General features: G+C 46.5%; 1 protein-coding gene across 6 annotated transcripts in view; it reads right to left on the bottom strand.

Annotated features, from left to right (window-relative positions):
* Nucleotides 1-1024: 1024 nt before the first annotated feature.
* The window catches only part of COL26A1 (collagen type XXVI alpha 1 chain), a 169602-nt gene continuing 158075 nt past the window's right edge, over nucleotides 1025-12551 (bottom strand). For 5 of the 6 annotated variants that reach the window (XM_063173885.1, XM_063173889.1, XM_063173888.1 and 2 more), the window contains 3 exons: nucleotides 10877-10921; nucleotides 10200-10284; nucleotides 1025-5656 (listed from right to left, as the gene is read on the bottom strand). In XM_063173885.1, the coding sequence (XP_063029955.1) occupies nucleotides 5484-5656; nucleotides 10200-10284; nucleotides 10877-10921 (303 nt within the window). In that variant the 3' untranslated portion in view covers nucleotides 1025-5483. The remainder of the gene's footprint in view (nucleotides 5657-10199; nucleotides 10285-10876; nucleotides 10922-12551) is intronic. The other variant, XM_063173887.1, reaches the window with a different exon arrangement.

The raw sequence follows: 12551 nt of genomic DNA, 5'->3' as shown, positions 1-12551 counted from the left end.
TTTCTTTGGGATATGAAAAACAAGTTCAGAGCCCAGAGCTGTGACATCTGTGACAGAAACAGCCCAGGCCCTCCCCTCCAGCCTCCCTTTGCCAACACAGAGGTGTTGGATCTCCAGGGGTAGCTGTTCCCAGAGCAGGAAGGTTAAAAGAAGGGCTTTGCCCACATCATCATCTGGCAGTCTGAATTGCCACAAGAGGTGACTCTGGGGGTCTGCACAAGCCCAGAGGCTCACTCAGAGAGCACCCAAAGGCTGCTGGAGGGGGCAGATACCCAGGAGGTGTCAGGGGATGTCAGGGAGGGGGCCTGGGCCGCCTTTGCTGTCTTAGCTGAGCCAACTCAACCTCCTTGTACTGGGAGGAAACTTTTGGGGAAGTGAGGAACACTGCAAATATCAGCAGATTTGAATTTACACTGATGGGCAGAGCACAATTCTCTGTCTGGCTTGTTCCCCCCTCACAATCTGCTGCAGCCTCCTTTCCTCTGAATGCCCTCACTGAGCCCAGGCAGAGCTGGGATCCCTGGGTCTGCCCTGGCACAAAATTCCAGCAGGAACTGGAGGAGGAATCTGCCAGGTCTGGGCAGAGCCTCCCTCTGCATTGCACAGCAAGGTGCTCAAAGGTGACCTGAGAGGCTGCCTGAGGAGCTAAAACACCTCCCCAGAGGGCAGGATCTGTCCCTGTGTTTGGGATGTGTCCCTGTGTTTGGCGATGCTGAGGGGTGGCTCTGTGTGTCCTGCAGACAGATCTCTCTGTCCAGCTCCTGCAGAGGAGTCAGTGCCACCGAGGACAGGGAGACCCAGCTCTGGTTTTAGGCAAGAAAGGCCCTTTTTGCCCTTTTTTGCCCTTTTTGCCCCCCCAGCCCACAGCAGGGCCTTCATGCACATCTTACTTTTAAGAGCCCTCCTAAGGAGCTTTCCCAAAGAGAAGGCTGAGATGTCAGGAAGGAAAAGCCCTGATTTCAGGCTGGAGTTTGCAGTTTGAACTTGCTCTGAATTTCATAAATAGAGGACAGCTGACATGATATTCATTTACAGTAAGTTTATTTCTCAGTGCATTACATGAAAGGTCTTTGGTATTTGTGGGTCCTTGAATACTGTTCCCACTCTGCTCCGTAAGAAAATGCTGAATACAAAACATTCCATATACAGTAACAAACCCCATAGCAAATAAAGAGAAATAGATATTTTGAACAATAACATAGCAATATGAAAACAGATAAGTAACCATGCAAGAGGTGGAACAAACAGGTTGTGTTTACAACAAACATTAAAGCCTGCCATAAATGAGTTCATCCTGTCAGACGAGATTTATTCTTGCTCTAAGTTAAGAAATTACACGTGATTGCAAGATACTGCCTATGGCTGCCCTATAAAAGACCAAATGGTTGTAAAGCTGATCCCCAGCAGAGAAGCCAGGACCATTGGCACACATACAAAACACACTGATATAAATAAAAAAGGTACTGTGTAAAATAACTGGTGAAGAAGTTACCATTTCCTTCTGTGGCTGGGCATGTGCCTCGTGAACAATTATAGCACCTTTCAATGCCTTGGTTTCACAGGAAACCAAGAAATCACAGAGCCTCTGAGTAGTTTAACCCCTACACCCCCAGTGGAATGTCATCTGGAGTCAGACAGAAGGTGTAAACCTGGAGGAGGATGGGTTTGCAATCATTGCATCAGGAGGGAAGTCCAGGAGCTGATTGTCTCTGGAAGCCTTTGTCACAGTGCTCAGGGTCCCGTGTGACAGCAGCTCATGGCAGACACTGGAGCAGAGCCCACCCAGCACCAGCATGTGCTGCTCCAGGGCTGGGTCTGATTTTTAAGGCCTGTTCCTTTGAAAGTTGATGACAAAATGACTCTGGAGTTTGGTGGGAGCAGGTGAGGGCTCTTCTCTCTAGTTAAATCCTGCTTCCCTGGGTTGCTAGCAATTCCTTACAGTAAGTGCAAATTAGACCCTCTGGAGAGGAGCATTCCCTGCCTCCCAGGAGTTGCAGGTTGCTGGTGAATGTGAGGGTGCATGACTTGCAAAGGGTTTTTGTTGTGCAATGTGCTGCTTCTGGTTAGCTCAGGGCAAGGAAAACACTACTACTACCACAGCTGAGCCAAGTCAAAAACACACTGGAGCTCAAACAAACATCAGGAATTTCAAAAAAGTCTTAGGGAAAAAAAAAAAAGAAAAAGGAAAAGAACACACTATGGTATTGCACAGTATGTATGTAAGATAAAGCACTAAACATTTCAATTAAAATATATTTCTAAATGAGCACGCGTTCCAAATAAATCCCCTAAGTTACATAGACATGGCAAGAAGCATTATATGGCCTGGCTGAAATGAACCTCAGGATCTGCCCATGATGGAGAATGTGGTTGGAGTGGTTTGCTTGGTCATCAGTCTCATCAGTGTCAGTGTGTGAGGCTGTGCTCACCTTTAAATGTCATTAAAGTGGGGTGGCACAACAGTGTGGTGCAGCCCTCGTGTGAGTGGAGAGGAGTGAAACCCCAGCAGAGAGAGAAAGTCCATCTGGTATAATCCTGCTGTCCCCCATTTAAAGATACAGCACCTCATCAGAGAGATGGGGCTAAACAAAGCAAAGAGAAAAAATTACATAGCTCATACTATCAATAATTAAAGTGGTCTCAACCCAAACCTGAACAGCCTTTGACAATTGACTTGGCAGGATTAATTGCAAACAACTTCCATTAAATTTTCCTTTCATCTTGTCAGTAATTTGTTTTAAATAATATAAAATTCCAAATCCATGTCAGTATGAATGCCTCAGCAATGTGAGTGACTAAAGCACTACTTTGAATTCAGAAGACAAATTTGGAGAAAGAAAGATTTCTCTTCCAGTTCAGTGAGAAGCCTCTGAAATGCCAGGGAAGTAAAAATGGCCTCATTGTATTCCCTCTTCCCTAAATTCAACCCTGTAGCTACAGGACCAGTGAAACTGAATTTCCCCATTTCCCCTTTTAAAGATTGCTTTGGTTGGGCTTGGTTCCTGAAGTTGCCATGAGCACAGATTGTTCCTGTGGCCTCAACTACAGCTGGCACCAGCCTGCCCAGAGCAGGAGTTTAGACTGAACTGAGATTTCTCCTCACTCCCCAGGCCTGGTTTTCCAACACCAACTGGCTGATTTATCTCCTGGAAGCCACCAGTGAGGTCTTGGAGTGTCCATGTGATCCAGACCAAGATAGTCCCAATTTACCACAGAGGTAACCAAGTACTTCTCAATTCCTGCACAGGAATCATCCTTGTTTTTGGACATTTAATTCTCAGATGGAATGATTATTCCAAGAATGTTCCCATGGCTGAACCTTGCTTGGCTGGCCACAAACAAAACTCTTGCCCTGCCAGTAGTGAAGGAGGGACTTGGGTTCTTAGAGCGCCACAGACATCCTCAGAGTTAAGGCTGGGTTTAGAATTAGTGCTGGGGGTGAAACCAAGATGCATTCAGAGAGCTTTATTTCCTTTTCCCAAAGGGATTGCAGATACAGGATGGCTCCTTGAGCTCAAGAACCTGCTGGACTTGAGTTTTACTCATTTCCTTGTCTCTACACCACAGCTGTAACTCAGAGTGCAGCCAGGGACCTCCCCAGGCTCCTGCAAAGCTCTGGGTTTGTTTCTTGGGAAATTCAATCATTCAGAAGCACAACCTGAGCCAGGTGGGCTGAATGAGCCCCACAGCTGGCACTGACCAAGGAGGGGGAGGATGCAAAAGCAGGGCAGGGACTTGCCTCCCTGCTGCCTCCAGCACAGCTGGTTGTTCAGCTGCACAGCAGTAAAAGCAAAGTTTTGATGCTTGCTCAGATCAGCTTTGCCATTTCACCTGCCTGGGCATGGCTGGGTTCCTGAGGAGCAGGGCCAAGTCAAGGGATGGTGGGTTCAGCCATTCTGGAGGAGCCTGAAACCTGCTAATTTGTGGAAATTCCAGGTTCTTCAGAGGGAGGACTGGGATTGTCTCTGCTGGTAGCACACTACCATGTTTACAGTGTTTATGGACAGTCAGTTTAATGTGGGGCTGATGCTGGGCTGGCAGAGCTCATCCATTTTTAGCCTCATTTCCAGGGGGCTTTGCCTTGGGAAGATCCCTTGGGGTGCTGGATCAGGGACTGCAGAGTGTTTTCTTTGGAAAGCCCCTGACAGAAACACTGCAGCAGTGCAGCCCAGCGTGCTCACACAGCTGTGTTCTGCACAGGAACCAGACACACAGGGGCCATAACACAACTCAATTTGCTCACTTTTGTCCTGGGCTGAATTTGAGAACTGTCAGAATGTGGGAATTAAAAACAAAAAACAGTCCAGTCAGTTTTGTTGATTAACCTCCCCCTTCTAACAAAAATCACTGTCTACATGGATGACATCAGCTTGTCTGACCTGGTTAGCACAGCAGGTGGAGTGATTCATTTGTCACTGAAGGGCAGGTTCAACTTCTTAAACCTGGAAGCTGGTACTTCCCCTAAAATAACCAGTTATTGCAAAAAGGAAAATGACTCTGTATGTAACTCCCAGCGCCAGATAAGCTCTTGACAAGACTCTAATTCCCTAGGCTGTGGTTTGCTCCTACACTGTCTCCAGATCTAAATGGCGAGGATTTACTCACAAGATTAAAACAAAACACTGTGAAAACATTTTTCCTGATTGCTGTAGGATTAAGAAACTATTGCAAAATATCCTTTTCTGTGAATAGCTACTGCCACCACTTAAATTAATTATCTCTGGATGTATGCACAAGCTGAACACAGTATGGGAAAATTCTTGCACAATTCCATCATATCTCATGCAAACTGCTCTATGTTTTCACAGAAATAGTCTAAACTCTTTGAAGATAGACAGAAAGCCAATGCTTCTAGGAACATTTGCATCAAAAGTCCTTGTTTAGCCAACCACAAATAGAAATAATGTCACTCACAGGCAATTAGCAACATGAAAAGCCAGGATTTTGTTGCTAAAATCCAGAGAGCCACCTGAATTTTCAGAGTAATACTTTTAAATGTAATTTGTATTCTAATTTGTTCTTTGCTTAAAAGAAATCCTTGCAGGTCATGCTGGAAATAAAAGCAGATGTCTCCAACTGCAGCAATGGACAAGGCTGAGGCTTGGCTTTGGCTCTGGGTGGGATGGGTGGGCTTGGCCAGTTAAGCAGAGCTTTACTGAGTGACTGTCAAGGGCAGGGAGAGAACAAGGGCAGGGTTAAACCCTGGAGGCACAGCCAGGAGGTGCCACTCCTGTAGGCAGCTTCTGAGACACCTGACAACTGCTATTCCAAAGGCAAAACAACAAAATCAAGGAAAACATTCTCAAAACCCTCTCTGAGCTATGGATAAGTCATTCCCTGCAACCAGGGCTCAGAATTGGCCAGGGAAGGAAACCCAGCCACCAACACTGCAGCCTCCCACCCTCTTCATCTGCAGGGTGCAATTCAGCACTGGGTACTGGATCTTGAACTGCAGAACAGGCAGGGAGGACACAGAGATGCTCCTACTTCATCCTGTGGCTTCTCCTTCTGGCTTCAGCATCATCCAGCAGGGAGGAGAGGATCTGGTGGGCCTGGGGCTGCCGGGGTCCTCCTCGCTTGATCTTGATGCTGCTTCTCAGGGGGGAGCCTGGGATCACATCCTGTCCAGAGCCTGGCTCAATGGAAGACAAAGAGTCTGTAAGGAGAGAAAGTCATGGGAGAGCACTATTTAAAAGGGGAGGCTGAGGAAGGCACTCGTGGGCCCTTCTGAGTGGTTCCTCTTGTGGGAGCAGTGTGCTCCTGTTGCTGGCAGGGGCTGTGCACAAATGGGAAAATGGGACCGGACTGCTGGGAACGTGCCTTGAGCTGTTTGATTTCCCAGCATCAGCCTCATTACATGGTTATGGCAATGGGAAGATTCCATCAGCTCACATCCCAGGCAGCAGACAAAGAACTCAATGTTACAACTCACTTTAAAAGTTTTTTGGCCAATCACACAAAGCAAAAGCACATTGACAGTAGTTCTATCTAATCACTATAAGCACACGTGCCTTTGGTTAAACAATGCTTGCTTATTTTGAATACAATATCTGCTTGTGAGCCTTAAAACAATGCACAGAGCTCCATTATTAGGCTTAGAACTTCCTAATATCTCACTAGATAAACTTTTCTGCAGCTTAGGGAGTTATTCTAGCCAAGTGTTAATACACAGACCATTGTTCTATTTGTCCTTACTTTTCTACTTTTTACATAATTTTTCTGCTGACCAATCTCATGGCTGCTGCTTAGCTCTACTCACAGTTCTGCTGTCTCTGAGGCCTGCCTCTTGCAGCTTTCCCAAAACCCTCTGAATTTTATGGATTCCCACAATCTCCCTCCTGTTTGCTCTCCATGCAGGAAGCAGCTTTGGAGCTACAGCTTTGCTGCCACCACACTTCTTCTACATGAGATGTTTCCCCTCTGCTCTGCCTGAGCTCTTTGGGGTGAGTGCTCCTACTGCAGGGCCTGTTCTCCTCTGTAGTTCCATTCCTAAAGTGCTGTTCTGTTGTGGTTGGGAAGTCCCCAGGATGAGGTGAGAGATGAGAATCTGACTCCATGTTCTCAGAAGGCTGATATATATAAATCATATCATATCATATCATGTCATATCATATCATATCATACTAAAACTATACTAAAGAAAGAGAGGGGATACAGACAGAAGGCTTAACAAGAATGAATAATAAAAACTCAAGACTGACTCCTCAGAGTCCAACACAGCTGATGGTGATTGGTCATTAAGTTAAAACAATTCACATGAAACCAATCAAACATGCACCTGTTGGTAAACATTCTCCAGACCACATTCCAAAGCAGCAAACACAGGAGAAGCAATCAGATAATTTTTGTTTTCATTCTTTTCTGAGGCTTCTCAGCTTCCCAGGAGGAGAAATCCTGGCAAAGGGATTTTTCAGAAAATATCATGGTGACACTGTTCTTATATTAATTATGAATTTGCTTGGGCTGCAGCAGCTACTCAGCACTGCCCACAGACCCCTGGTGTTGGAGGATGAGCTGGTGGGCAGTGGGCACTGATGCTCTTAGGGTTCAAGTACCATTTCACTCCTAGTAAAGGACATTTGGAGGCACTGAAAGGATTGAATGGAAGGATTGGCCCACCCTGGGCTGCAGCCAAACCAGCAACAATGCTGGGGATGGATGGTGGCTGTCCCTGCTGCCAGAGCACCTCCAGGTAACAACCTCCTGCTCTTCCCTCTGGACAAATTCATTGTACACTGCTCTGGGCCACTCTTCAGCAACAGATGCTGGTGGCTTGATCTGCCTCATCATTTCCACTGCCCCAATTTCTTCTTCCTTCTGCCTCCAGAGCTGGGTGCTTGTGTTTCCCTGCCAGGAGCCCAACGTGCCAGCCTTGGTTTGATCCCACCAGGCAGCGTTTCTGTTTCCAGTGAGGTTTTGGCTGCTGGAGGATTTGGGCTCTGTCTGCTGGCACCAAACCCTGCCAAACAATTTGGGCTTTGCTGTGTCCTGCTGGGCTGCTCTCTGCAGCTCCCAGGCCAGGTCAGCTCCAGCTGCCCTCCCAGGGCAGAGGAGAGTTTTGTTTGCTGGGATGTTTTGCCTTGTTGCTTGGCTGGCTGTGGTTTTGGAAACCACACTCAGTGGGAAGATTCTTGGGAAAATGAGAGCATGGGATTGGCATTTCTGAGTGGGGTTTTAAAGCTGGGCTGCCCCAGAAGCTGTGGTCAAATCCTTAACACCTACACTGGGAGCATGACCAGAGAACTGGTGCTGGGTGATTTAAACCTCTGTGGTGCCTTTCAGTCCAGGGAGGTCTGTGCTCAAGGAAAATATTTTTTGTTATTTAATGTCTTTTCTCTTTGTTTGTTGGAGTTTTTTAACCATAAACACAAAGATGAATATAATTGCACAAGGAAAATATGCCTTACTTTCCAAGTACAGTATTTTTTAGGGCCTAAAATATGTGTGAAGTGAAAGAATGGAACTATTTCAAAAGCACAGAATAGGAACACAATTATCAATACTTATGGGACAAGAAAACCCCTAAAGTCATACAATATAGGTGTTTAAATATGACCTAAGCACAGTGCACAATTAAAAAACATCCATTTTTGCTGATGCAGTTACACTGGTACAGAAGTACACATGGGTGTAAATAACTCATCTCCATCCCAAGCAGTAACAGATCAATACAAATGGTTTGCTGAAATGACTGTTTCAAAGTAACAGCAGCACATGCCTTGCTGCTGCTGTATTTCCACAGAGAATGTGAAAAACAGCTAAATCAGGCAGCTCTGCTGGGGCAAGGTGTGTGAACCCCACTCCCAGGGTCTACAGAAGATCCCTAAGGATGTGATTTTTTGCTTTATACCACTATAAATAAAGGCACAAAGTAAAAGCCAAAGGAGGCCCAGACCCTGGATCTTGTAAATCCCTTTTTCTAATGGACTCATCCAGGGAACCCCCCTTTCCCCTCCTCCCTGGAGATCACCCCAGCTGGCATGGGTTGCTGCCCAGGAAATCCAGTGGGCATCTCCCTGGTACCTCCACCAGCTCAAAGCAAAGTAGCTTTTTATGCATTTTTATACAAATTATATAAAAATACATTTTTCTACCCTTGGAATGAAAATGAGAAGTGAAGCAGGGTTAGAGCAGAGGTAAGGTCAGGGTGAGTGTGGCTGAATCATGGGGTTGTGATTCAGGGTTTCCCAAAAATCTTATGCTGTTGCTGCTTGTTGCTTTTGGAAATAGAACTTGGAGCCTCCAAGGGCAGGAGGCCACTGAGCTGTGTTGCTCTGAATTTTTAAGATTTTCTATGCCTTCTGAAATTTACATTCTTGTAACAAACTTTCTCACATACTTTTTGTAAATATCTTATTGTTTTGTATTCTTTTATGGAAGAAGAGAAATTTGATGGACTGTTGGTTTGTCCAGTGGCATTGGAGAGGTGGCACTGTCACCCTCCAATCCACTGTCACTTTTAGAAAACTATAAATGTTGGAGCCAGAAAATAAACTTCTCTTTTTTCACCTTGAGAACAGCGGTGTGTGTAAGTCATGTTTTGTGTCCTATAGTGACAGAGCAGAGCAGGCTCCAGCCCAGCCATGCCCTGGCACTGGAATGGTCCAGCAGCAATTCCATCCCAGCTCTGCTGCCCCCAGACAGGGCTGGGATCCCCAGGTGCTGCCTGCAGTGCTTGGGATGGAATTACTGTGCAGTGAGGCACTGTCAGGACTGCTGGGCAATTCAGCTGCTTAGCATTCCCACAGCTTAAATCAATCCTCAAAGGCCACATCCCAATAAAGGTGGATGCTGGTCTGAGGGGAGGTGTGAGGTGGGCTCACAAGCAAGGCCAGGATTGAGGTTCCACGTTTCAAGGACAGAAAAGTGCTCTGGGATTTGCTCAGTGCTATGGAGCAGGTTTGCTACTCACGGGCTGGGATAGCAGAGCCAAACATTTTGCCTCTAACTGTTTCTGAAACACAGAAGGTGTTTGTTGTTCTGGCACAGAAGGTTTTGGCAGCTGGGAGAGAACTAACTGATCCTTGGCTACAACCTGGCAATAACCAACTCCTGTAACAATAACCAACACCATCCTGTGGTTAAGGGAAGAGATCATTCTTTAAGGAATGATGTACACACTGTACCAGTGATGGGAAAGCCAACAGCCTCAAGAGATCACAAAAATCTATCTGAATGTAGAACATGTGGGACTTTCTTTAAATCTGACTGTGAAAATAGGTTTCATGTAAGTTATGACCACAAAATGCTCAGGGATCACTGATTTTCAGGGTGACATGGTAGCTCTGTCAGGGCTTTCTCTGCAAAACCTGGTGCTGCACAAAGCAAGGGCCTCAGAGGTGTTCAAGTCACTTGGAAGATGCTGTTAACAGGATTAAATGATCTGGCCTAAAGACTTGAACAAGCAGCTCTGTGGGAAGCTGGTGGATGATCTGTGCCTCATGGCTTGAGCTGCTGCTCATGACTTGGCTGCCTGAACTGTAACAAAAATCACTGTAAGGGTCATTTCACCTGCTACTGGAAAGCCAGAAGAAATAGTTCAGCTGCTGGAACTCAACTAAAAACTAATTCATTGTACCTAGTTTTGAAAATGGGGCTTGAACAGACACCAGAGAGCTCAGGAGAGTGGGAGGATGTTTAACCATCAATACTGAGCACAGCCCTGGTTCCCTGGAGAGGAAAACCTTAGCAGTGCTTACCATGAATCCCTATCATGTGCTCAAGGATCAATACCCTCTCAGCTAAAATCTTCAGAGCCTCTCGAAGCTGTTGGACACCTTCCCCCTGCAAGAAAGAAAACCAAACATTGGAATATGTTACAGAATAGGCTTCTTGTCCATAATGTCACTTTCATAGCACCAAACCCTGCAGTGAGCATGTTTAAAAATTAAAAGATGCAAAAGCAGGAGTGCAGGAGAAATCCCTGTTCAACGAGCTCCTCATGTACATTCAAGCTGTAGTTTGTTGTCCTTGTCACCTTAGGTGTGAGCTTGAAGGGCCAAAGAGATGTTGGGAAGTGTTTCAGGGATTGAGAGCAGAGATGTGAGAATTCCAATGCTCTGCACTTGCAGTTTGGTCTCTTGTGGGAGTCTGTCCCTCAGCAGCTGGGAGGGACAACAGGGAAGCAATTCCCAACCAGCTCCATGTGACAGAACAACCTGCTCTGACTGAGGTGCTCAAGAACATGGTGAGAGCATGGCCAAGGAAACCTCACAGACCAGAATTTCTGGCACACAATAAATTCAAACCCAAGGCACCCTTGCTCTGCACATTTAACTGTGGACTCACCCTCTGGCCCCCCAAACCCACCTGTCAAAGGGTTGAAGGACAGAAAAGTGACAAAACCAAAAGTAAAACAATAGAAACACATCCTTACATCAGCACCTTTGTCTCCTTCCTCACCCTTCTTGCCTGGTTCACCCTGAAACAAAGGAAGGAAATTTGGTTACGTGTGGCTGACGAGCCTTCCAGGGGCCCTTGGATCCCTCCCCACCAAAGGAGCAAATTAAAGCAGCATTTCACCAGCAGGAAACACATGGACCTTCATGCCAAGGGCCAAAGTGCTCTCCTGAGCTTTGCCCTGGCTCCTGTCAGCTTCCCAGGAGGTCACCAGCACTTCTAACACAAATGAGCTTGTCCAGGAGTGGCCAAGCTGCAGGAGGAGCCACTGCCATGGCCTGCCCCAGCACGGCCACAGACATCTCACTATGCTCTCAGATGAATTGCTCCTTTCCCCCCAAAATTGCTCCTTTCCCCCCCAAATCCATAGAACAGAAATCCCCTCCATTTTGCTTTCATTAATTAGTCACATCCCTTTCTGCCTCTGAAGATGCTCATTAAGCTTTTCTTGAACAAAGATCTCTCTGTGCTGGGAACATTGCTCCCATGTTTCCCCCAGCCAGGAGGTTCATGCACTTTCTGAAGAGCAGATGACAGGGAGAGATTCAACCACTCTAAGCTAAACATAAAACAAAACTAACAATCTAAAATAGAGTGGAAAGGCTTGGGCTCCTCAAATTTGGACATCCCTGAGACATTTGCAAAGCAGAGGTGAGCACAGGAGAAGAAGGACCAAGGAAAATGTTGTGTGAATTGTATGAAATGATGAGGTGGAACCAAGGAAGAGAGATGAGAACCCTCCCAGAGGCTCTGGGGCTTCTCTAGAACCTGCCAGCCAAAAAAAAAAACAACCCAGTTTTCTCCACTAGATCTCTGTCAGCCAACCTTCATCACCATGGGTTTGTTTCCACTGGCCACATGTGCCAGTGCAGACATCTCCTCTGGGCATCTGTCCAGGTATTGCCAAAAAATCATTTGGACACATCTCTTAACCTCATTACAGAGTTTCCAGCTCAGCTTGGCCAGCTGAGGTGCAGGAGGGAGTTGAGAGCAGCTGATGGACGTTGAGCTGTTTAACTGTGCCCACCTTTGGTGCCAGGAGCTGCTGTGAGTGCCCAGAGGGACCTGCAGGCACAGCCCAGCCCCCTGATCCCCCCTGGTCACATCAGCACTGTGCTTTACACCAGGAATGCTTCATTTGTACAGGGATTTGTTAAGGTGAGGGTGTCTGGAACAAATGTGTGAGCTGGAGCCTGTGACCATGTTCACAGGGGTCCTAGGATGAGGGAAGAGATGAGGATCTGACTCCATGTTTCAGAAGGCTTGATTTATTATTTTATGATATATATTACATTAAAACTATACTAAAAGAATAGAAGAAAAGGTTTCATCTCAGAAGGCTGGCCAAGCCAAGAATAGAAAAGAATGAAAGAATGATAACAAAGGCAGCTACCCCGGGCTCTCTGCCTGAGCCAGCTGACTGTGGTTGGCCATTAATTAGAAACATCCAACATGGGCCAATCACAGATGCACCTGTTGCATTCCACAGCAGCAGATAACCATTGTTTACATTTTCTTTCTTGAGGCCTCTCAGCTTCTCAGAAAGAAAAAATCCAAAGGAAAGGATTTTACATGAAAAGATGTCTGAGCTGGAGCCAGCAGAGCTCAGCTCTGGAGCAGCTCCAGTGGCACCTGCAGTGCCAGGCACCAGC

This window comes from Melospiza melodia, chromosome 21 (genome assembly GCF_035770615.1).
Source record: "Melospiza melodia melodia isolate bMelMel2 chromosome 21, bMelMel2.pri, whole genome shotgun sequence".
Taxonomy (NCBI): Eukaryota; Metazoa; Chordata; class Aves; order Passeriformes; family Passerellidae; genus Melospiza; species Melospiza melodia.
This window is presented reverse-complemented; position numbering and strand designations above follow the sequence as displayed.